Source organism: Colossoma macropomum, unplaced genomic scaffold (assembly GCF_904425465.1).
Source record: "Colossoma macropomum unplaced genomic scaffold, Colossoma_macropomum, whole genome shotgun sequence".
Classification (NCBI taxonomy): Eukaryota; Metazoa; Chordata; class Actinopteri; order Characiformes; family Serrasalmidae; genus Colossoma; species Colossoma macropomum.
The window spans coordinates 17,802,939-17,829,129 of NW_023494796.1; the positions used below are offsets into that span (position 1 = coordinate 17,802,939).

General features: G+C 37.3%; 1 protein-coding gene and 1 pseudogene across 1 annotated transcript; one reads left to right on the top strand and one right to left on the bottom strand.

Annotated features, from left to right (window-relative positions):
* Positions 1 to 306: 306 nt before the first annotated feature.
* Positions 307 to 13,186, top strand: LOC118816567 (annotated as a pseudogene).
* LOC118816568 (erythroblast NAD(P)(+)--arginine ADP-ribosyltransferase-like) lies at positions 11,740 to 24,364 on the bottom strand. Its single transcript, XM_036583008.1, has 4 exons — positions 23,999 to 24,364; positions 15,454 to 15,579; positions 13,951 to 14,669; positions 11,740 to 12,240 (listed from the first exon to the last, which is right to left on the bottom strand). Exons 1-4 carry the CDS (start codon positions 24,017 to 24,019, stop codon positions 12,144 to 12,146), a joined length of 963 nt encoding a protein of 320 aa, XP_036438901.1. The 5' UTR covers positions 24,020 to 24,364; the 3' UTR covers positions 11,740 to 12,143.
* Positions 24,365 to 26,191: the final 1,827 nt, after the last annotated feature.

The following is a 26,191-nucleotide window of genomic DNA, read 5'->3' on the forward strand; positions in this document are numbered from 1 at the left end:
AATTTCTGGTCTCTGTCTTGTCCCTGTCTTGTCTCAGTCTCGACACGCCTCGTCTCTGTCTTTGACCCGATTTTTTGATTTTTGATTTTTGGACTCACTTCTAGTGGATTTGACTACAACACTAGGTGATATTGCTACCTACACTTGTCAAATCCTGACTTGGTAAAATATTTTAAACATTTCAATCAGTGATTCAAAGGCTGAACTGATAACACTGTCAAAGTTCTCCACCTCAACCACACCTCTCTTCAACAAACACTTCCTGGTGAAGAAATGAAAGTAAAATCTCAGTACTGCACAGTTACCGTTAGAGAGTGGAGTGAAATGGCGGAGGCTAGAGTATCTGTAGATCTGGATCAGTTTAACTGTCCTATCTGCCTGGATCTGCTGAAGGATCCGGTCTCTGTTAACTGTGGACACAGTTTCTGCATGACCTGCATCAAGACAAAGTGGAATCAGGATGATGAGAGAGGAGTCTACAGCTGTCCTTTGTGCAGACAAAGCTTCACCCCAAGGCCAGTTTTGGGCCGAAACACCATGTTGGCTGCAATGGTGGAGAAACTGAAGAAGGCGCATGTTGCTGAGGGAAGCCTCGCTGGACCTGGAGATGTGGAGTGGACTCCACAACGAGCTGAACCCAGGAAATAAACACAAAGTGATCGATGCTGCAGGAAAACTTACAGACAGGATCTGCCATGATCATAACAAACTCAAGGAGGTTTTTTGTTACAGAGAGCAGTGTTCTGTGTGCCATGAGTGTGCAATGTTTCATTGCCAGCACCATGAGACCAGCACAGTTAAAATCGAAAGATTACGAAGACAGGTAAGAGTCCTAACGCTACCATATATGATGTGTAAATGTACAAAGGAAAGCACCAATTTACTTTCACTTTCAAATGTCAGACAAAATTTTAACACATGAATGTCCTTTGTTGCCAGTGTCAATTTAATGAATCTACATTCCTAAAACATTTAATATTAATATGAAACCTCCATTGATTATGTTTATGTTAATGTATGTTACCTAGAAAAATGGAAAAAACATGCTTTATAAGCTATTATTGCTATACTTTTGTTAATACTTGATGACAGATTATATAAAAAGAAATGAACTAAATGCAGAAAAAATAATATGTCCAAATATTTCTGGCAAATGAACTTTCTCTGCGACAGCTTTTTAGGGAGCATAGAATTTCACATAGATACAACCAGATACGGCACTGCTTCTACGTGGCAGAATTAAAGTTTACTGTGACAGTTTACTTGAGTTCAAGTAGCAGGAGCGGATCAGGGGTGGGGCCACAGAGGCACAGACCCCCAGAAGAAATCTTGGCCCCTTAAGTGTCCCCCTCACTCGCCACATCCAAGCTTGTCATTGATTCATAAGCAAAATTGTGGCCTTTCAGTGAAATTTCATTGAAAATTTTGAGTGATGAATATGTCACTCACATGCGTCATGTAGATTGAAAAAGTTTCTGTAGTGCTACTGGACAATATTAACTTAGCTAAAGTTATTGGCACTCAGTGCCTTAAAGATACTGGTTAATGGAACCTAAACGGAACTGAAGTTTCTTGAGCAGCTGGTTTCATTTTCACACATATGATATCTTTCTTCAGTAGCTTTATTACAGTAAGTACATAAAGGTTACTAGTGTATGTGTACATTGTCATGGTTTGCAACCAAGACAATCAGCTGCCAATTTGTCTGAAACTGATGTAGACCACAGTGATTTCTGTAGGCTGTTGAAACTGCTATGAGAGCCATGTGATTATCTGCAAATAATAAACAGTTTAAAGTTGTCTCGAATGTTATGAATTGTACACACACTGACCTTTTGGCCTTGGTATAGTAAGCAATAGCATATTTTAAACAAACCATTTAAAATTTTTGGGGCAGTCGTGGGCTGGAGGTTAGGGAACCAGCCCTGTGACCGGAAGGTCGCTGGTTCGATCCCCTGAGCCAACAGTACATGACTGAAGTGCCCTGGAGCAAGGCACCTAACCCTCAGTTAGGGCTGCAGATACTGCAGATAGGGCTGCCCACCGCTCTGGGCAAGTGTACTCACTGCCCCCTAGTGTGTGTGCATTCACTAGTGTGTATGTGGTGTTTCACTACACAGATGGGTTAAACGCAGAGGTGAAAGTTCTCCATTGTGGGACCAATAAGGGTCTCTTAATCTTAAAAACCTGGAAATTGTATTTGACATGATTTGTATTGGCATAGATGTTGAACTCAATAAACTGGATCATTTCAATAGGGGTACCCAATCCTTATCGATTAGATCAACCACCCTGCATAGTTTAGCTCCATCCCTATCTAACCCCCCATGAAACAGTTAATTAAGGCCTTCAGAGGCACAGGAATATTAGAGGCACGTGTGTTGGATCTGAATTCTCCAGGGTGGTAGACCTCCATCACCAGGATTGGGCAACCCTGTTTTTCAGCAATTACTTGCTTCCTTGTGTTTCATTCTCAGAGTATGCTATAATGCTTAATCATCATTTAAAATCAGTAAATTTTTCTGTTGGGGACAAATCCTTTGAACACTGTACAAAGGGTTGGTTTCTGAACTTTTCCCATTTTTAACTGCTTATGAGTTTGCATGTCTGTATTTGGTAGTTGTAAAATGATTAGCCTCGTGATTAGATAATTTACCATGTCTGCTAGTGCACGTAAGAGACACTGAATAAAATAGGTGTATAATGTGAATAAACTATATAAATGTATTAAGAGATATTATGGGATGATTGTGGAACCCTTTGAATTTGAATGCAATCACTTAACTTTACCTGCAATTTGCTAAAATATTTCTATGTGTTATTCATAGTCAAAGCTTGGAACCATGCAGGCACAGCTTCACCAAAGAGCTCAAGAAATGGAGACTAGAAAGAATGACCTAAGGAAAGCAATACAGTCAATCAAGGTGAGCACACATAAAAGTTGAAAGGCACAATTCCGAAAATAATACAACACAGAACTTCAGAAATTGGTGTCATTTTCATTTTACCATATTACCATTTCTATAAAGCAGGGATGCTCAATCCTGGCCCTAAAGATCTACCATGATGGAAAGTTCTAACACATGTAGCCCTAATATTTGGGCCTTATCTGAACCATATGTTTTAGATTATGGTTTGGGCTAAACTCTGCAGGATGGTAGATCTCCAGGACCAGGATTGAATCCCCCTGGCTTAAAGTGTGTTTCATCAAAAAAATAAAAAATAAAATAATTTGCCCAATTTTTCACTCACCCCGAACATAGTCATTTCAAACACATAACTGATGTCAGATATTTACTTTTTTTTAGTTTTGCACTGGAGCTACAAGGAGAATGTAGCCGACCCAAACTTTTTGGATGATATCTATTTGGATGGATTTTATTGTTGTATTATTCTATATATGCTCCACTGCAAAACTAAATAAGAAAACCTTCAGACATCAAACATGTCAGGGGTAAGTGGAGAATTAAGTATATTTGATTTTTTTGCTGAAGCATTCCTTTAAGGTTAACATTTTGAGGTGTAAGGTAGAATCTATTGCTGCCATGCTATGCTGCTCTACACCATGTAATGACATTAATTTTAGATGTTTACATCAAATCTTTGTTTCTTAATAGTCTTCGGCAAAGACATTATTGGATCAAAGTGAGAAAACCTTTGCAAGGCTGATACGTTCTGCTGAAAGCAAACGCTCAGAGATTGCAGAAGTGATCAGAACTACGGAGAAAGCAGAAGTACGTCGGGCAGAAGAAATTCTGAAGCGTCTGGAGAAGGAGATGGCAAAACTAAAGAAGAGAGAGACTGAACTGCCTCAGCTTCCTCACTTAGAGGATGACTTTCTATTTCTTGAGGTAACACTGCTCACCCTGTAATTATGCTCGTTCATTTTGAATAGATTTTCTTTCAGTAATTCCATATGAACATATTCCTAACTGGGCTTTTTCCTTTATTATACAAATGTCACAGGCCTCCAAGCGCCTCCTTGACCTTTCAACATTAGAACCTATACCAGACATCAATACCAGTCTGTCCACATTCAGAGACATACAATACACTGTGTCTGACATTACAAAAAAAGTGGAAGCATTCTGCATGACAACATCAGGCAAAATATCCAGATCAGGTGAGTTTAGAACAGAAAATGTCCTTTACTGGGATTATTTTACTATTATTTATTATTCATTACTGCTCTTGTTGTCAAGTAAAACACTCTCATAGAGTGCCCTTTTATCTCTACATAGTGAAAACAGGTCCTGTTGTTCAGACTTCTTTTCCAATGATCAGAGAGGATTTTCTTCAATGTGAGTAACTTGATTTGACTTGCATGGTTTTAGAAATGATGCAAATTGCATAGTCATTGAACAGAGCATTTGTTTATCTTGGAGTTAGGATTGCTATGACTGTAGCCCACTTGCTCAAACTCAGCTTTTAAATGGCAAGAGGTTACAATGATAGCTCTCTTAATAAAACCAAAAGTTTTTTTTTTTTCCAGATCTTGTAATGCAATCTTTATCACTAAAGTACTTAAGTCTTAAGTAAGCCTTCGGCTTTGGCAGACTAGACTGGTCAGTGCTTGTGGGTCAGTGCTATTGAAAAATCAACAGACAGAAAATTAACAAAAGCAACAGCAGTTGCGAAGTTACTGTCATGTAGTATTTGAAAAAGCTTCTCTAGCTCTTACTGGATGTTGATGATTCACATAATTTTCATGTTCAGGTTCATGTGAACCTGCATTCACTATATTCAGTGACATACACTGATATGTGTGCGCAGCGTTAAAAACACTCACTTATTGTGTTTATAATCCCATCAGATTCATATCAGCTAACTGTGGATGACTCAACAATACATAACAATCTCCAGCTCTCAGAGGGCAAGAGCAGGATAACATACTGTGAAACAGAACAAGAATACCCAGGTTATGTCAGATTTCGAAACCATTCGCAGGCTCACTGTGGACAAGTTACTGGAAGATGCTACTGGGAAGCTGAGTGGGGTGGCCAAACGGTGTATATAGCAGTCACATACGTTAACGAATGGACATTTGAACTATGTAATCCTGAAAGTGGTTTTGGACACAATGATTACTCATGGAGTCTGTGTTGTATGCCCTCTCAGTGTTCCTACTGGCATGACAATAAGGAGACAGTTATTCCACAACCAGTCCCTTCCAGAGTAGGTGTGTATCTGGATAAAGAAGCAGGAATTCTGGCCTTTTATAATGTTACTGATGAGATGACTCTGCTCTACAGAGTGCAGACCACATTCACTGAGCCTGTCTACCCTGGATTTTGGGTTTTTGATGGCTCAAACGTGAAGATATGTGAGCACATCAGGAAAGTGCCTGCGGCATTTGGTATAGTACGTGCTAAACAAGCTGTTAAAAAAAACGTTTTTTAAAAATAAGCCTTTGTTTAGCTACCAACCTTTAAACAGTAAATGACATTACACAGTGTTATAGTATGAGCACTTAAAGAAGTTGTTTTATAGGAATTGTTTCCCCACAAATAATCTGTCTGTAGTTTAATAACATAGTATAAATGAGGGTCCAAGAGTGATCGTATGAAATTATTTTGGTGTTGCTCAAGTTTTCGCCCAAAAACTTCAAATAATCTGTGTTGCCACTCACAATTGTTATTAAGCTGTTTACAGAAAAACAGCACATTTAATGATTTCCTTGGGGCAGTCACAAAATCTGCCTGCATTTCTCCTGTTTTAGGAACAATTTCAGTAGAAAAATTGTATTTGATGCTGCCTCATTATTATTTGACTTTAATGTATTAAAGCCACCAGTATGCAACTCAGTATGCAGTCTTTGAAAATGTAATCATTTTAACAGAGATGATATGGAGCAGAGTTTGAAAAATCTCCCTTTTTCTGAAATCTCAGTGCTGATAAATGGGTTCACTAGTCATTTTTCTTTCAAAGGGCCTACTACATAGAAAACCAAATTTTTGCCACATTTTTATGTATGTAAGTTTTAAGTAGTATGTAAATGTCAATAATGCTTAAAAACACACAGTTCTCTTCCCAGTCCATATAAGGAAACTAAGCTGCAAAAACAGCTCATTTTGAATTTATGGTTTTTTTGATGTCAGGAAAACCAGTGCCTTTACATGTGTTATATTTATGAGTGTTTTAGCCTTTGGAATCAGGAACAATTCAAAGCTGCCAGTCAAAACAGCTCATTTACATATATCAGTTTTAAAGACACAATAACAAAAACAGCCTGTTTAATTCTAAGGGAGAACGTTTGGAAAATGTCCATGTAAAAATTAATTACGTTGTCGTTAGCAATTTGCCAAGCTGGTTATTAAACAAAGCTGCACTCTTATGTAAAGCATGTTTACTATGTTTTCAGGCTATTTACTTCATGTAAATGACATTTGTGACTGCAAATATGTGTGCATCTGTGAGATCCTGCATTTTTGTCCCATCCTCCAAGCCAGCTGCAGTTACTTGAACGTTCATGTAATAGGGCTGGGCTACTTTGCAATAATGTGTAAAATAGTGCTTTTTTAAGGGTCAGGTCATTTGATTTAGCAGTGTTCTCAGCTAATCCTTCTTTCTGCCAGACAGAAAGAAATGCAGGACAATAAAGTACTAATCGAAAAAGGTTTTAATTTAATTTCCTGTAGTGGGAGTGTACCTAATGGCAAAGGTTAAAAGTTGACCCGTACCTCAAACCCTTTGAAATTCAAGTACAGCTCAGCTTGATCCTCCATCCCTCAAGACGCATTAAAGACAAGACTCTTCTTTTGTATAAGTATTGCACTTATGCTACGTTTAGTTCTGTATATTTCTTTCTAGACATCAGCACTGGCTTTTTTTCCTTGCAGCGTCTGAGCTCAAGGGTAGTTTGGACTCACATGTAAATGTGTTTGCTTCTCTGAATCTGTCCCTCAGTTCTTGGACCTATATAACACATCTATAGCTCTGAAAATGCAGGTACCACTACAATTTAGTTTTAACCTTTAACATTAAACACAGCTTGCTCTAGAGCAGATGTGTCAAAGTGGGCTCCTCTGAGTCCAGAGCTGTTGTCCCTCCTCTTGAAGGCTTGATCAAATAGACTGATAGAGTTAAAGATAAATGGCCTAAGGCCTTATTTTAGCGGAGGAGCAAACGCAGTCTAGTGGTATAATTGCGGGTGCATAATTTGGTTAGGAGCAAGCAAATGTTTTCCTGTTTGTGTCCAGTTGTGCTTTTGGTGTTTAGAAATGCTAGAATTTATGCTGGTGTGGCTGGAGTGGTGCAACACAAGGCAACGTTCAAAAATACTTAATGAACTACAGTGCTTGGCTGTAAACTGTATTTATTTTTTCTTATCTGTCTTTACTTTTTGTTTATGTGTGGAGTCATGCGAGTTCATGTATTCATAAATAGTGGATTTCCACAAAAATGTAAGGACTTTGTGCTTGAAATCAGAAAAAATACACATTTAAGACAAGCATGATTTTGGACCAAAATGACTTATGTTGAAGGAAAATTCCAACTTTTTTCTGCATAATTCAATTCTTGGGATATATATAGTGGTTTGATGTAAATGGTTAATTGTAGAGAAACTTACTAACTCACACTTCTTTGGGGTTGTCATGTCTACAATGCAAACATATCCATTTTATGTATCCAAACAGTACTTAGGTACTATCTTGCTTCACCTCCATGTATTACTGCAGTTAATATAAAAGGATTCAGAGGCATATGGCATTGGAGATACACCAGAGTAGTATGAATCATACACGTTCTGTCAAACAAGTGATTTATGACCCCCCACCCTGAGTGATTTATGACCCTTGATTTATGACCCCCTGTGATTGACAGGTCAGTTTTGACTGAAAAGCCAGCAGGTTTTTTACGACACCCATTATTACGAAATTATCAAGTGCTGGACTTCAATTATGCACCACCCGACACGGGTTGTGGCGTTGTGAACTACAGCTAAGATGAATCGGCCGCGATCAACACAGTGTCAGACAACAGTTGGCTGAATCAATACTGTGACGATCTCGGAAGTATGAACATGACATACCTTTTGGAGCCATTGGGAGGGTTGGTGTCTAGACATCAGACGTTGCCTGCAGGTAATGAAGATTCGTCGAAGCTCCTGAATGCAAAACTACATCAATCCAACCAATGTTGTGGATAGTCAAGTATGCACTACAGTGTTAAAACTGATAAAGTCTGCTGTCGTTGTAATTCTACAACACATCATAAACAACAAACTGAAGGAAACGTGTCTCAGTTGTGAAGTGGACCACCCCGGTCAACTTCAACATTCGTGTCTGTTTGAGCTGGATATCTTGTTTTTTGAAGAATACTATAAAGATATAACACAGACATTGTTCACACCCGAGTTAAAACATACCATAGTGGGGCTTCTGAAGTGTTTTGGAATACATCTGTCTCTTCAAAAAATTCAAGGATGTGCCAAAACAGTTGTCTGTGAATTACAGTGTGAGCCATACATTGTGGAAAAGCTTCAGGAAATAAGAGAAAACCTAGTTGGTCAAACATCCGAACAGTTTGTCGCTGACGCTGTTGACTGTTGGAAAACAGGTGCAAAGACTTGCAGTACTGTTTAAGGCAAATGGGGAATGTTTGTGGATTCCAGGGTCTGTCAGACCATGTGTTGAAACACCGTGTGAACTATGAATTGACAAATTTGTTGTATAAATGTATTGACGATTGTGTGGATGATTTTAGACTCTTTTACAGTGTGCATGATGTTGATGCTAAACGTTTACAAAATTTCAAGAATCAAATGGATAATGGGATGTTAAATCAGTGTCAGATGAATGGTGCCACTTGACGCAGTTATGTATAGATTCTAATGAACCAACCTATATGACAATCAGTAAGATTTTATCTCTTATGCCTAAGAGTAACAATACAGTAAAAATGAGTCATGTGCTTTGCCTATGAACATACATATTAGACGTTTGTGTGATAAAAGTTTCAACAAGTTTTTGACTCATTTTATTTGTGTAATCTCTAATCTTTCCCATGCTGATGAAGGAAATTTGAACTCTGCATCACCTTATATTTATACCTCAGAGAAACAAGAAGCCATGCTTCAAACAGGTATGAGGTCAGTGAGTGGACTGATAAATTAATGTGATGATCAGTTATTAATCTCAGTGTTACTGAGAAAAAAAACAAAATTTTATTGTGTTTACAGGAATTAATTGTGTGATGTGTTTATAGGAACTTAAAGGAGTTATCTTCATTGTGTTGTTCTCTTTTGTCATTGAAAAGAGCCTAGCAACATGCCAAGGCTTGATGTAGAGCAGAAGAATCTTTGTGTATTAGGGTTAGTCATGGGATGGGAGGAGACATCCTGTCATTCTGTGGGGTCAACTGTGCTATGCCCATCAGGCTATAGGCTATTCTTACCTTACCTTAAATTAAGATTATTAAAATTAGTATTTAACGTATCACAAAAACAGAGAAAATGTCTGTATCCAGCTTTTTTTGTGGTGATTTTGGGCGATCCAATCTGACTGACCTTGAAAATTTTAATTAAAATCTTTCAGAAGCATCATAAATACAATTTTATTTGGCTTAGTTCCAAACAATTTAATGTTAAAAGAAAGACTTTTCCCTATTCATTTATTTTAACCTAATGATAAATATAATTTTTGCATGTGTCCCTCAACCCTGACCCCCCTCGTAAAAAAATGGAAAATTCTATTTTTCATGACAAACAAGAATTTGCATCATCTTCTGCAAAATGATCATCAGACAAGTAAATATTCTCATTCTATTTTCTCAATTGTTCTGACTCACGTTTCGTCAAGGGCACTGTGGGATCAGTAACATGTGGCCTTAAAACACTGAACCATGGGTTAAAAGCTTGAGGAACCAACATTTTGTTGAAAAAAAAAACAGTGAAAATGCTGTGGTATGATATCTAGTACCACACTGGAAGAATCAAACTGTACACGGAACTAAAGAAAAGAACAAAACAAAACCTAACCACACTTACCTACCCTGAAACAAAAGTACTTAGGTCACCTACAAAGGGAAACAAAAGCTAACTACTCAACATTTCCCTGGTCAGTAACCAAAAGTACATGTGGCGGTGCCTGCCCTCTGACCTAGGGAACTAGACAGAGTGCACTTCTACGTGGTTAAAATGTATAGGTGCGCCCCTCTTACATGAAACCCCAGGGGGTATAAATAATCAAGCAACCTCTTGTAAAACAAAAGTGTGCAGGTAAAATGCCAAAACTAAAGAACTTCCCTCAGCACAAAAGACAAGCTCTTGTAAATTAAGTTAAAGGAAGTACTGGTGAAATACCTAAAACAAAAGCTCACTCCTAACACAAGAGATTTCACACCAGAAACAAGCTAAAACACATCACACATGTGATCAGGCCCCTCTTTCTTTAGCCATCTTAAAGGCCTCCTTTTGAGGCTTAGGCTCCTCCCCCCCAACTACACCAGCCAGGCCTCTGATTGGTCCTCCTCACATGACTGATGGCAAAGCAGGTGCACCTGTGAAGGGAGAGACCAGTAGAGAGAGACACACAAAAAACCCAAAATACATGCTTACATGTAACACAATGAACACGCAAAAAAGTTGATTTAGCTGCATGAGTCAAACTTGACCATTCAACCCTGTTACCAGAATTACTGTGAAAAAAAGTAGAAAACTATATGGTTATTAGTAGTTTGCTGCAACATGTACACCCTGTCAAGCTAACCACTCCTCAATGGTGCTTATTTTAGGCCAAATTTCCATCACTGTTACCCATTTTCAACCTTCAATTATTTTTTAATGAAAATGAAATGAGAATAGATTGATTCTAAGATTATAAGGAAAACATTTAGATCATTTTTTTTATTAAAAACAAGTTTCCTTTCTGATCTGTTGTATAATTTTTAATATAATTCTTTTATTGCTTTAATATCAAGTTAATGTGGAATATGATCCCTGTGTTCAATCTGTTTCCCAGGATTCAACCCTGTTATTCAGTCATTTCGGGTGAAAAAAGTCTTAAAACAGTTTTGTAGGTTTTGTTACAAGAAGTGTCAGTTTGGCAATGAGAGTTATCAGCTCAAATTCCTAATACAAAAAAATGTACTTTTTTCTGCAGGCTTTGGAGCAATGTATACAACAAAGTTAGACAACATGAAAACTTCTTGCCAAAAAGGAATGAGTTCAGTAGACACAGCCTATTAAATGACATTTACACATCTCGCTAAAAATTGTGTTGCAGGGTTGCAAAAAATGTTTAATATTTCAGACAAAAACAGCTGATATAGTACCTGTTTTGACAACCTGAGATGGGAAAACAACATTTTCTGAAGGCTTAGCACTTCTTTTGATTAATACACCAAAGAATAAAGTTAAACTTTTAAAGGGTTTTAAGGCAAAAAAATTCTGTTCATTGAAAGTGCTCACTATCAATTTATTGATTTTATCAGTAGTTAAGTAGTCTACTGATCGTTTCATTGATCATTCAGGTAATTAGTGTGGCCAAACAACTAAAATTGATTCAGTGAACAGTAACATACTATGCAAAGCCTTTCCAGAAAAACATAAAAAGGAAGCCAATAAAAAATACTTATTTTAAAACACTGCGGCAAAAAAAAAAAGTGTCAATCAGACTCTGTTTCTTTTTATATAAGATACCAGCAGTAAAGTTTAATTTTTAACAGCAAACATTTCATTGAACTAATACGTTGACATTCACGTGCATGGATCAGCGATATCCTGCTGGTGTGGGTTTCCTCTCTTTCAGTGATACACACAAAAGCACTGTAAAAATGGTGTTGTAACTTAAAGTTAGTTACCAGGCTGCCTTAAAAATAAAAGAGTTAATGAAACTTCAAATAATACGTTGACAGGGCACAAGACACATATCATTGCTGTACAAAGAAAAACATGTATTTCCAAAATAGACAGACTAGAGGAATTTGGGGGTGGGTTTCAGAGGGGGCATACCCTTATTATTGGTGGAATTCACAGTCCAGCACTTAAAGTTTAACAAGTTGTGATCTTGTGATGTCATAATGAGAGTACATGTCTGGCCCTGTGAGACTAAAGATGACTATAATAATGTAATCAATGACATAATTAGCAAATTTAGCAATTCTGCAGGTGTCGTTGTTGCTTGTGTTTATGAATGTGCGAGTCACTGTGTAACAGTGCGGTAGTACAGACTCAGAAAGGACGCCATCAGTGCCAGAACCATAGAGCTCAGCAGTGGACTGGAGGATCCATGAGGAGGCCTTGAAAGAGATAAAAAAGAGAACAAAACAGACATGAACTATAAGGAATAGCCCAAAAATGTAGTTTGTATGGCCTCGAAGGTTTTGAGCTGATACTCAGCTTCTGTGCACACACTCCAAAAGTCTATTGCAGTGTCACAGTTGTATATTAAACACACTATAAGGTGTATCCCATGCATTAATCTTGATCGTCTAGGTTTTGTCAGGTTAGTGTGCAAAATACTAATATACAGCACTGTTTTGTACTGGCAAGGCAGTTATGGGTCAGCATAATACTGCTATTTTAAAAGCAACAGAAAAAAATGTCACAGGCTTCTTTTGTTTTTCATGAACTGTTCTTTTAATTGTACTTATTAGAGATGACTCTCACATCAAACGCCGCTTCATTTAAATTCAATTTTCTTCCTCACAGTGACGTGTTTCTGGGCATCATGGAGAGGCTCTGAGCTAGCTGAGTGTTCCGATGGATGATGGCCATTGAGGTGAAACATTATTTTTCTTTTTCTGCTTGTTCTTGGTGACATAATCAAACCTCAGAAAACATTTTCGAGGACAAAATTCACTACACTTCAATCAGAAATTACACAAAAAAACAAGAATGCTGTTTTTGAAATGGTATGGTGAATCATGGTTAACATGACCAGGAACATGAACTAACAAGGCAAAAAATATGATTGTATCATATAATATGTCAAACTGTTCATAATATGATTATGATCTGTTTGACTTCCAGCTTGATCTTTTTAGTTAATTGATTTGGACCATTTAGTTAATTAATTTGGACCATTTCTATTAGTCCATTCATCATCAAAATTTTACAGAAAAAGAAAAAGACAGCTGCTGTGTTCAGAAGATGTAGAAAAACTAAACTGGAAAAATATATGGTTTTTATTTATTTATTTATTTATTTTGGATTGCGTGGATATGTGAGTTTTTTGTTGTTTGTTTTTGAGGTTACTCAACTTTAGCACTTGTGAATTTACTGGATACTATGTACTACAAAAATAGCTCGGAGAATTAGTGTTTCGTTTACAGTTGGAACACAGCACAAGTTGCTAACAAGACAAAAACAAGCTGGCGTTATCCAAGTAAAGTGTTTTTTATAGTTAAATACCAAAGACTGGCATTGTTATGTCACTGTTTTTAGTTAAAAAATGGAAAATCTATTGGATCAGCTCTTGTAAAATCTACTTTTTTATCTCCACATTCTAAACTGGAGTTAAAAATATAAAATAAAATACATAATAATGAATTGCAAAAACAGTACAATTTAAGGGCTTGAGGGAGGATGCAAAAGAGACATGTCATGTGTGGAGAGTGACGAGGCTGGACGTAGTTGTGAGCAAATTTAACAAATGAAAATAAGCTAGAACAAACACTGAGAATAATACTAAGTAACAAACTACAAGACTTTTAACTAAGAGTCACTTAGAGCAGAGCAAACCAAACACAGGGCAGACATGCAACCACTGCATACAACATAATGTAGCCTAGACCACCAAGGACTGAAACAAAGGGCTAGATATAGCTAGACACAATAGGGAACACCTGGGAGAGGGAGGAGACAGAAACTACGAACAGGTGGGAGCACTAATAGGAAAAGGGCGGAGCAAAGGAACAAAAACCAAAACAAAAGCAGGGGGTGAAACAGGCACATTATAATTAACTCATCAGATATAATTGAGTATATAATTAATATCCTTGACTTACCTCTGAAAAAGGTAGCAGTCATGGTTGCTCAGAAAGCCTGAATGTGTTAAAGTGATTATTTTATAGTCAACATCATCAGTTGAAGCAGTCTCGATGCTCTGCACTCTGAAGACCTCAGTTGGGGAAATAAGCCGTTCAATTTCCTCAGAAGTGCACGTGAAGTTCTCAACATTAACCACAGAACAGGACATGATGTTGAACAGCGTGCCTTCATCTGCTGTGATAATTTGTTCAATTTCAAGGCTCTCACGGATACTGGCACCGATGAACCTCCCAAAACGCACCTCCTTCCCAATTTCTGCTGTATATTGGTTGTTTGTGCCAAAGTACACGGTGGAACATGTTTTGCTATAGTTAAGAAGTTGCAAAGCATCTGTTAGCAGAAAGTGAAGAGACTTGAAGGGAAATTCGTCATTGTATGTTGTGGCGTTGCTGCCTTTAGTCTGAATCAGTCTGTTGAACGTTTTTCGGAAATGAACTCCAGAATTCCCATAAGCCTGCAGTGCAGCCAAGTGATGTGCTCGCCCTCTATAAATTTGCTTCTCACAAGTCCCACCGTGACCCCTCCACATGTCTGCAAAATCCTTATTAGCCTTGAGCTCTTTCTGCAACAGGCCGCCTTGTGCTGTAACTTTCTGCATCATTTTGTCACGACACTCTGAGAAGGTGTCATCGACAGCATCAGGAGCCATGTCCAGCATTCTCTTCTCTGCAGTGACCTATGAAACAGACAAAAGGCTTAGCAATGAAGAAGAAAAAACTGAAAAGATATAAACTGGAACTGCAGTACAGTCGTTACCAAGAATCTTTACTACAATAAACAGATAAGAATAGCTGAAGCCTACCTTAATCTAATGTGATCAAACTTTTAAAGTTATCATGTTTATCAGATCATTTATATTCATACAAATGAATGTTAATCACTTCAAACAACCTCTCAAGGGTACGTCTTCAGTACCTTTAGTTAGGGAACCTGAAGTGTAAAGTTCCACCGCAGTTATATTCAGGTTTTTTACTATATTTTTCTATTTAAAGCTGCACTTTGTAAGATTTTCTAGTTACATCTTTTAACCACAGCTGGAACTTCAAATTTAAACACTGGTATGCTGATAACAAACTGAAGGTTTAAGGAAATAACAGATAGCAGTGTTGGCTGAGCATTGATTGCATGGCTCAGAAAAGAAGTTAGAGCTTGGCAGAGAGTGTAGCAATTGTATTGGCTAAATAGATATTCGATAACCCGATTTGATTGCGTAGTTCTGTGAGCAATCTGATTAGGCCTATGGCTATGTCCCTGGAATATCACTTATCTTAGAAGCTATTTAAGAGTTTTGTGGAACTACTTGATGTAACATTTTAAAGTAAAATTACTATTTCGTTTTTTAAATTGAGTTTAATAGGCACAATCACATTAAAACCCCACTGGTATCCTCAGTTAACTAAAACAGTCGTGTAGTGTTATGAACGCAGCTTTAAATGTTTGAAATAGTATAAAGAGCTTACAGTGTGTATGAGCCCAGTGAGGAGTATCAGAAGAAAAGGATTCACACTCCAGCATTCCATTCTGGCAGTTATCCCGCTCGTCTTTGCTGTGCCAAAATGAACACAGGAAGGATGTGCAGAGAAGAGCTGTTAAACACAGAAAATGAGATGAGAGCAAATTCTGATATGCTTAATAATATCATAATTGAATGCAGTACCTCAGGCTGAGTTTTCTAGTGTAAATACTGTTGCTAATCATTTATATCACAAAATGAATATGATAACAAAAAAGGTTTTGGTGACACTTTCTATGAATGTCACCTTTGTAAGCATCTATAAACACATTCATAACATGTTATAATGCATTCATAAGACATTATAAACATAGCTATAAATATTTATAAAAATGCATTATACATTATAGCCATGTTTATTATGCATTATGAATTGTTAACATAATGCATTTTAAGTACTGATCATAACAAATTATAAGAGCTCATAAGTTGTATTTGTCCGCTCTAAGTAGAGTGAAGCATACTGTACTAAAGCCACCTCCAGTGTTAAGAGTGAGGCTTCAAGTATTTACTGAAGGATTTACTGAAACACTAAAACATTCACAATAAAGCACATTACAGGCTTCAAATGTCAGATTTTAAACTAGTGCTGCCATCAGTGTTTTACACAATGTGGGAAAGGTAATGTACACCAGCGTTAGCTTGGCCTTTACTTTACACTCTCCAAGCTGGGACTGACTTCTTTGGCACTGACATTATAACATGTTATTAACACTATGTATAATGCATTATATTAACAATTCATAATGTATAATAAACATGGCTATAGTGTGCAATTCAGTGTAATTCTTTTTTTATAAATATTTATAACCATGTTTATAATGCCTTATGAATAAATTATAACATGTTATAAATGTGTTTGTAGATGCTTACAAAGGTGACATTCATAGAAAGTGTTACCAAAGTTTTTTTTTATGAAGAAGTACTGTCGCATCGGCATAGAAAAAGACCCAGAGTCAAGAAAAATGCTCTTTATTGAAACAAAGCAGCAAGTTGGGAGATCCCCAACAGCCAAGCACAGCATAAATAGAATAATCACTTCAAGCCTATCCGATCAATGTACTCCTTCTGTGCTTGGAGGAATTCCTCACAGTTCACAACATCAAGCCCAGTGTTACTGGGGTCGACAACAGCAGAAACGGCACTCCAATCAGCTGCCTTCTGCTTTCTCCCTCGTCCACTGCATCGTCAATGCTGCAGAGAGTTCTGCTGGTGTGCACAGCCGACGCCCCTTGGAATTCCACAACAAGTATTGGCGCTTTGTGGTCAGCTCCAGCATTGGTGGCTTCACCCACGAAAAGCCATGGTGCCTTCAACCCAACAGAACACCCTGTCTCCCCAGAGATCCACCAGCTCAGACATTGCATGACACTGTTCAGCTCATGGCAGCTGCCCCCACGTGGAACAAGGCTACACCTGACTCTTTGCCTCAGCTCCACCACTAGCCTTGAATTTCCTTCCTGAGGTCGACAAAAGGAAATCCAAACCAAGTTTGCACGCATCCTGTACATTCATGTGCCAAAACTTATGCACTCGGCCCCCAACTACTCCCCCTACCTCTTCCCTCTAATGATGACAGACTTGAGTTGGACAGTCAATGCTTCCCAGTTGGCAGGTGTGCTACGCTTGGTGAGAGGAAGCACACCTGGACATAGGAGCAACACTGATGAGCCAGTGTATGGCTGGTTGTCTCCTCCTCTGTGTAACACTATGTTGCACAGATGAGTTCTGTCATCTCTGCCTATAATAAACTCTTCTCTCAGCCTCGGCTATGTTCCAAAATCTCTTAAATTAGGTGTAATTAAACCCCTAATAAAGAAACCTAGTCTTGACCCCTCTGAGTTATCAAACTATAGACCTATTTCAAATCTTCCCTTTTTATCAAAAATTTTAGAGAAAGCCATGGCAAAACAATTATGTTCCCATCTGCTTCCCATAGGAGTAATATACATGAAAAATTTCAGTCTGGCTTCAGGCCTCACCATAATACCGAAACAGCGTTAGCGAAAATTGTAAATGATCTTTTATTATCCGCTGACAAAGGAAACATATCCTTACTGGTTTTACTTGATCTTAGTGCAACTTTTGACACAATAGACCATTCCATTCTATTAGACAGGCTTGAGAAACTAGTAGGAGTGACAGGTAAAGCTCTTTCGTGGTTCAAATCTTAGTGATTGCTTTGAGTTTGTTAATGTAAATGGTGAACGATCAGCTTTCACAGGAGTAAAGTATGGTGTTCCACAGGGCTCTGTCTTAGGACCCATATTATTTACCTTATATATGCTATCACTAGGTATCATTAGAAAACATGGCATCAGTTTCCACTGCTATGCCGATGATATACAATTGTATATTTCAGCTAAACCAGAGGACAAAATTGAACTTAATAAGATAGAGGACTGTGCAAAAGACATTAAAGAATGGATGTCAAGAAACTTCCTCTTACTAAATTTGGACAAAACAGAAGTTCTTCTTCTTGGTCCAAAAGCTGCTAGGGATAATCTGCCTATGTTTACTCTTAATCTCGATAGTTTCTCAATTGCACCAGGCACATCTGTAAAAAGCCTTGGTGTCACGATCGATCCCAGTCTGGCCTTCGATGAGCATATTACCAATATTACCAGAATAGCTTTCCTCCACCTGCGTAATATCACTAAATTAAGAAATGCACTGTCGCTACAGGATGCAGAAACGTTAGTTCACGCCCATCACATCCAGGTTAGTTTACTGTAACGCTCTGCTTTCTGGTTGTTCCAGCCAAAACCTTAACAAGCTTCAGTTAGTCCAGAACGCTGCAGCCAGAGTCCTCACCAAAACCAGGAAATTTGACCACATTAGCCCAATTTTGTGTACCTTACATTGGTTGCCAGTTAAATTCCGCATTGAGTACAAAATTCGTCTACTGACGTATAAAGCTTTGAATGGCCTTGCTCATCAGTACCTCAGTGACCAGTGAATTTCCTATTATCAACACAAGGTGCAGGCTCATTATTAGTACCCAGAATAAATAAAGTTACGTCAGGGGGAAGAGCCTTTTCATACAAAGCCCCCCAGCTTTGGAATAGTCTTCCTGTTAATGTTAGGGACTCAGACACAGCCTCAGTCTTTAAGTCTAGGCTAAAAACTTACTTGTATAGTCATACCTTTTGGTAATTAGTTTTCCCTGTCAGTTCTATACCTGCCAGAGTCTCTGCTGCTCTGCTAACACTGTAATCTGTGATCAGTCACCCATTACAGCACTGACTCTCTGTGTGTTTTTCCTTTCTTTCTTTTCTTTGCCGAATTGAACAGCTGCCTATCCTGTGCGTCTGATGCTGCTGCCTCTTCTGCCTTGCTGCCAGCCCTCTGGACCGGCTTGACCACCATTGAGCTTCTTGCTGTACAACGCCGTGCAAACCTCACCCTCACATCCTGACCCCACTGATGCTACTGCTGCTGCTGCATGAACTAAACTAATCAAATTAATCATTTGCTCCACCTGTTTTCCCCGTTTTTGTACTAACAATTTCTATCTGGTGTCGACCAGAGGAGAATGGGTTCCCCTTCTGAGTCTTGGTTCCTCTCAAGGTTTCTTCCTGTTTCTTAGGGAGTTTTTCCTTGCCACTGTCGCCACTGGCTTGCTCATGGGGGCTTGGACCCGGATTTCTTTCTGTAATGCTGCTTGTTTTTATTTATTTATTTATTTTTTTAAATAATCCACATGATGCACACTGTACACATGTACATTTTGCAATAGTGTGCCAATAAAGCAAACAAAATCATAAGGCTTTTGAGCCTGCTTGAGCAAAAGTATTGCAGCATATGTTATTCTGCTGTACTAGACAAGCTATGTTTTGTATTTTAGGGAGGAAGTTATTTACTATATCAGTAGTGTAAAGCAAAAGACTTTAATTGGAATTATTGCTGTGGTGTTTGTTTATATCAGTGTGCATATAATAAAAAAGTACATTCATTTTCGTACAAGGATAGCTGTGTGCAATTTTTTTGTATTAATTGTACTGTTATTATTGATATTAGTCATATTATTGACAATAATTTCAATTATTTAACTGCAAATCAGGCTCTATTTTTGTCTCCTCTGGCCATAGAACCTGGTTCCAGTCTGTGTTTTGGTAGTGTATAGCTAAATCCAGGGACTTTCACTTGTGGTTAAATTAAAAAAGGCTCTTTATGGGAACCTAAATGTGGTTTTTGGAGACTTAGTCACTCCATAATGCTACCATGTTCTGCAGATCTGTAAATGTGATCCTTGGAGAAGATGTTTCCTCTATACTGTGCAAAGGGGAAAATACACTTAGATCCTCTTCCAAGCAGGTTCACTACAGCTCTGGTTGTTTTAAATGTCTTCATTATTGCCCTAATAGTTTATATTGGCATTTTCAGATGTGTAGTTATATTTCTTGTCCTTTGCCTGATTTATGATGAGCAATACACTTTTGTCTCATTTCATTTGTGTAATCTCTGGTCTTCCCCATGTTGAAGAAGGGAGTTTGACCTCTGCGCCACTTCATATATATATTTTTAGAAAAACGGTTAGTCATGCTTCAAAGAGGTGTAAGTATGACGTGACTGAACACTTAAATGAGTTCATGAGTTCATTCATAGTTTATCATAGTTTATAGCGTGAGAAAGTTACTTACTGTATTAGTAGTATAAAACAAAAGGCTTTAATTGGACTTTATTATTTGTATTAATAATTCGGACTTTATTAATGTGGCATGCATTAATGAACATTTTATTATTGGCTCTAATTTAACCTGTAAGAAACCATATGGAACAAAATATAAATACATAAATATTCATCTGTAAATGTTCATGAGCTGAATGAATGGTACTGATTTCTTTTTTTACAGTGTAACAAGACCTACAACACTTGCTTTTGTCATGTTAAGGTTAATTTGCTAATACTTAAAATTAAGATACTGGAATACAAATTCATTTCAAAAGGTATTCCAACAGTGCATTAGACCATATTTTGGTTATTTTCATTTACTTTTAAATGTTTCTGATTAATATATTTACATACATTTATTTCGCTAGGGTACATTTACCCAATACGTTTTAAAATAAATGCATTTTAAAATACATTTGGTTAATATATCAACATATTCCGAAATACATTTTAGTGTTTGGAATGTATTTCGGTATGGACTGCTATGTATTTGAAATGTATTTCAAACATGCAAAAATATTTGTCTATATGTATCATTTGGGAAGTACTAGCTAACTACCATTACTGTAATTTTCATCACTAATTTAACTTTTTTATATTGTTGCCATGTTTTTCTTCCTCTTGGATCAATTTTCTTAATAAATATATTTTGATTGTTAGTTTGTTTTATGCTTTTTATGGGTTTATTTCCATCATGTATCTATGTGTTTTTGATATTTGTGCTGTAAAGCTTTCTGAGCTTTTACAAATTGTGTGATGTGTTTATAGCAGCCTAAAGGAAATATCATCACTGTATTTACTCCTTTGCAACAGAGAAGAGCTTAGCAACATGCCAGAGCAGAGCAATCTTTATGTGGGTTAGTCATGGGATGGGAGGAGACTTCCTGCAAAACATTTTAACAATGTAATCACATTAGCTCAGAGTGGCCTGTGTGTGGTAGAGGAACCAGTCTGTTTCTTTTAGGTCAAAACATTCGATCATTTCTGTAACTTCAACATCCTGGAACGTATGTTTCATCTTTCTGGCACCAAGAACTGGTGTTTCCTCATTCTTCAGACAGATTCCTGAGTTGATTACTTGCATGGTTTTGTCTGTTTTTTTATGCAGTCATTAAAGACGTCAGATTAACTCACACGTCAGTGACTCATTTTTAATGCTTTTCTATTGAAGAGAAGCTTCACACTTAACTCTCAATTTGAAGCCAAATCCAAAGGGTTTATTAACCAAAACAGAAACTGAATGCAAAACCTACCTAACCTGCACTCTTTGCTGTTAGGGTGGTGAATAGAAATCAAACCCAGACAAACAACAGTGGAACTGAAAATGTGCAACACTAGAGTTCTATTTTTGGACACTTTCGGTTCCCTAAAGAACCCTTCAGTGCATTGGCCTTTAAATAACCCTTTTGATTAATGCCATAGAGTACTCTTTTATGGTTCTTCACAGCATCTTTTCAAAAAAGGTTCATAAGGCTTCTCAGAGTCATCTGACTTTTTCAATACCTTGCTTATTAAACCAAACCTAAAATCTGAATGGAACTGTAGGAATACTGCTAAAAGATTTGGTTATAGGGTAGGCTAGCTACTACTACTAGCTTCCATTTAACTAACGTTAGCTAGGTTGGCAGCTAACTAGCTAGCTAGCGTTAACTTTTCAAAGACAAACATTTACACAGTGCTTACCTCACAATAAATGAGGCATAAAGGTTCAAGGCACCTAATTATATATAATCAGGCATAACATTATGACCACCTCCTTGTTTCTACGCTCATTGTCCATTTTATTAGCTCCACTTACTATATAGGTGCACTTTGTAGTTCTACAATTACAGGCTGTAGTCCATCTGTTTCTCTGCATACCTTATTAGCCCCCTTTTACCCTGTTCTTCAGTGGTCAGGACCCCCATGGACCCTCACAGAGCAGGTACTATTTGGGTGGTGGATCATTCTCAGCACTGCAGTAACACTGATGTGGTGGTGGTGTGTTAGTGTGTGTTGCGCTGGTCTGAGTGGTTATTTAATGCATTTATTTAAGACGCTTATTAAAAATAATTAAATTATAATAATTAAAGTAATATTTTAATTATTTTTAATAAATCATGTTTTTTTTACTGTGTATTCCAGGTAATATCAAACTGCAGTTGGGTTGTTTTGATTAAGTGAAAATAAATGTGTTTTTTTTTTTTTATTTACGTTTTCCTTTTTTCTGCTGAAAAAAATACCTAGAAACCATTGTGTTTCTGTTGGTTCCTGGTGGTTTTGTAAGGTATTTGGCATTTTTAATGGGACAATGTCACAATGGAAAATCGCTAATGTTTTAACAGGTGACCAATGGCTGATTCTAAATGCTTTTAATGGTTTCCTAATGAGATCTGAAGGAGTTCTACAGGAAGCTAGTGTTCTCTACTCGTAACCATTAAGCCAATTCTCAATAGAAAGATCTTGCTTTCTAATTGTCCTTTTTAGCAGGAAAAGAACATAACTTGAATTGTCTTTTGATGTTTTAGACTTAAACAAAGCTGTGTAATGGAAACAAGTTTCTTTTAGTTGCAATATTTAATATTCTTTAACATAAAACAAGCAGGCAAAGTGCTGAAAATTGCAACAAAACAGTCCATTAATGGTCGATATTAAACATCTATAAGATCAAACCTCAAAAAACCCTCTGGCTAAATCTCAAATGGCTCACTGCTCCCTATATAGTGCACTATGTGAGTTATGAAATTTTAGCTTAACATACAAATATTGCTCTTTATGTTCAGTATGAATTGTGCACAGATGGGTGAATTCTGACGTTCTGTGTAGATGCAGTAGCCATTATTTTAAGACCTACCTACTGCACTTTATAGGGGGGGAAGGGAGCGATTTGAGATTCCGCCTAATACTGCGCGCTGATTGGCTGAACAGATTCACCGTGTTCTGCTGGAGAACAGCGCCGGCATTTAACTGTTTCTGCTGTAAAATGTGAACTTGCAACACCTTGACAATGGACAATAATGGCTTTTGTGACAAAGCGAAATCATTTTTTGCAAGTGAACTCTTTATTTATTTCCTCTGAGAATTACTAACATTAGAACCCTGCAAAAAACAGACCATTACGAGCCATTAGAAATAAAACCTGATGGTTTTGCTTTCTAATGGGAATTGACCTCATGGTTACCATCAGTGACCTCTAGTTTCCTGTAGGACATTTCCCATTAGAAAACTATCTAGAATCAGTTTCAGAGCACCTGTTAAACCATTAGAGTCCTTTACACTTTGATACCAATCCATTAAAAACGTACAGTACCATTAAGGACTACTGAACACCACCAGGAACTAACAGACACTTTTAATTGTTTCTATGATTTTTCAGGAAGGAATAAATACAAATAACACTGATATAATACTAAATGTTGATTTTATATAGGCTGTGTCAGTGTGTTCACCGTGTGTGTCAACTACTTTCAAACCTCTCCCTGTGGCAGCCCAGCATTAATTCTAGTTATCATCCATTGCTTGGCAAAGTGTTTGGCGAACACTTCAATCAGTTAATTTAGGAGATTTGCTGGTGATGGATTTGGACAAATCCATATGATGGTTGGGGCAGAACCGTATCTTTGTCCTTCTAACAAGCTCACAATGACTTTTTTTTGCAAACAAGAAATTCTTGTTATTTTTTAACTGCAATTATGTCTATTTGTATTTATTGAAATGTTGTGCAGAGTTGTTACTTGCTGAGTGCACTGCTGAGATAATTATAAAATAAAGCAGATACATTTTAAAAGACTTTTGCACAGAACTATACGTTAGTAAAAGTTAATGAAATATCACTTACCGAGGTGTTTTCAAGTTTCATTCAGAGTCTCTGGAGGCAAAAGTTTCACAAGCTGTCACCACAGAGCACACACATCAAGTGAAGTGAAGCGAAAGAGCAAGAACTAGCAGCATGAAACTGACCACTAAACCGACAATTTCTGCTTTCTATTCACTCTTTCTCAATATTTCACTTAGTTCAAGTTCTGAATTCACAGATACGCCCAGGCCCAGCGTGGGACTTGGTTGTGTTGCATGATTCACACCAGCCCACCACAAACTCTATACCCACCCAAACACACACAAAAAGCAGGCCAATGTCATTATATCAGGCTATCCTAACAGCAGTGCAATCATCACCATATTTACTCCAACACGTCTGCTATAAAACAATAGCAATCAGTCAGAAAGCTGGATTCACACAAACACAACAAACACTGCAGCAGACACTTTCCATTAATAGCGTTCAATTTATGACCTATAACTTTGATAAAGTCACTGTTGTTGTTTTGATTTTTCATTTCTGTGAAAAAGGACAGGATCTGTAACTTGAAATAAAATGATTAAAATTAGCATTTTAATGATCACACAAACATAGATGTCTGTGTCCACCTTTATTATGGTGATTTTAGGCTGTTCCACCACAGTGACATTGAAATTCTCTATAAAATGAAAAAAATCTTCCAGTAACACCATGATTACAATGTTATTTGCAAGCAAATTAATGTTAAACATTTTTTATCCAATTAATTTATTTAATTTAACAATAAAAGTAATTTAACCTGTGCCCCACATTATACGCTGTTGTCAGAACAAAACCTCATATCTCTGAAACAAGAACTTTACAGAAAAAGAAAAAAAAATACACTTTACTTTTAATGTAAGCCAATGGAACCAGACATGTTTCCAAGAAAGTTTGGGTCATTACTTTTTGTCCATTCATCATGACATTTACACAGAATGAAAAGGGCAACAGGCATTTTCAGATCATGTCAAAAACTGAAAAATGACAAAAATAATCTTAAAACATTTCATTTAGTAGGACATGTTACCAGAAGTGTCAGTTTGGTAACGTGAGTCATTAGTAAGCAATGGATTTAAGAAATATAGAAAACATTAGAAAGCTTTGGATTTATATTATTTGTTTAAAACAATTCTAAAAGCATTTTATGAATATATGTATTTTTTTAGTAGATTAATAAATTAATACATTCAATTGATGTAGGTTTTTAAATTACATTTATTCATCTCCCTAAAAATTGGTAACAGGGCTTGTTAGGACTTGGTCTAGGGTCAGGCTATAACAGAGAAAAAGAGTGGACTCTCTCCCCAGACTTGCTGCCAGACCAAACACTGGACACCACTGAAACCAGAAAACAGGTTTATGTAGGCTTTCTTGAAAGTTTGCGAGACACTAAACTGAATAGGGGGATGGCTTCAGGGATGAGCATGTGCCAAAATAACACACAAAACTACTAACAATGACCAAACAAAAATACAAAAGGCTAACCTGTCTCCCTGCTTTAAAACCAGGAGAAAATGTGACAGAAAATGAATGGCACTCATTTTCTATTCCCACACGCTCACAGAGAGTTTCACAGAATCCAACAAAGCTTTCGCAAAATATATAAGCAAAGCGAAACAAAGAGTGGTGTGAAGAGAGCTGGGCTGATCTGGACAGGTGTTCTTCCAGGTCATGTCAGAGGGGAGAGAGCACTGAACGCTTGGTGACCCTATTTTATATAGGAGGGCGCCCATATGTGGCCTATCATGGACCTGCACACAGTGCAACACAAGACGGAAGATACACAAACTGGCAGCACAAGGCTCATGAAAGTAACATTACAAGCGGGGGTCATAACAGTGATACAAAAAATGCTGTACATTTTAGAAATAACAGCTTATTTAGTGTCTGATTACATTTCACTTACTTTGATTAATAGTTTGTGAAAAAAATACCAAAGAAAAAACTTTTGAGGCATGAAGTGAAGTCTATTCACAGAGATTCTCAACACCCTTCACTGCAATGCATGAATCCACTCATCATAAGGACAACTTCTGCCAAGGGAGGATGATAAAAGTTCAAGTTTTATCAGGCAGCTGATATGCACCCGGTTCAACCCACAAAGGTAAAAGATGTTCAAATGCAAAATCTGAACCTACTCATCAAAGCCAAAAGCTTACACTCTAAAATCAGGTGTTAAATAAGAACTTG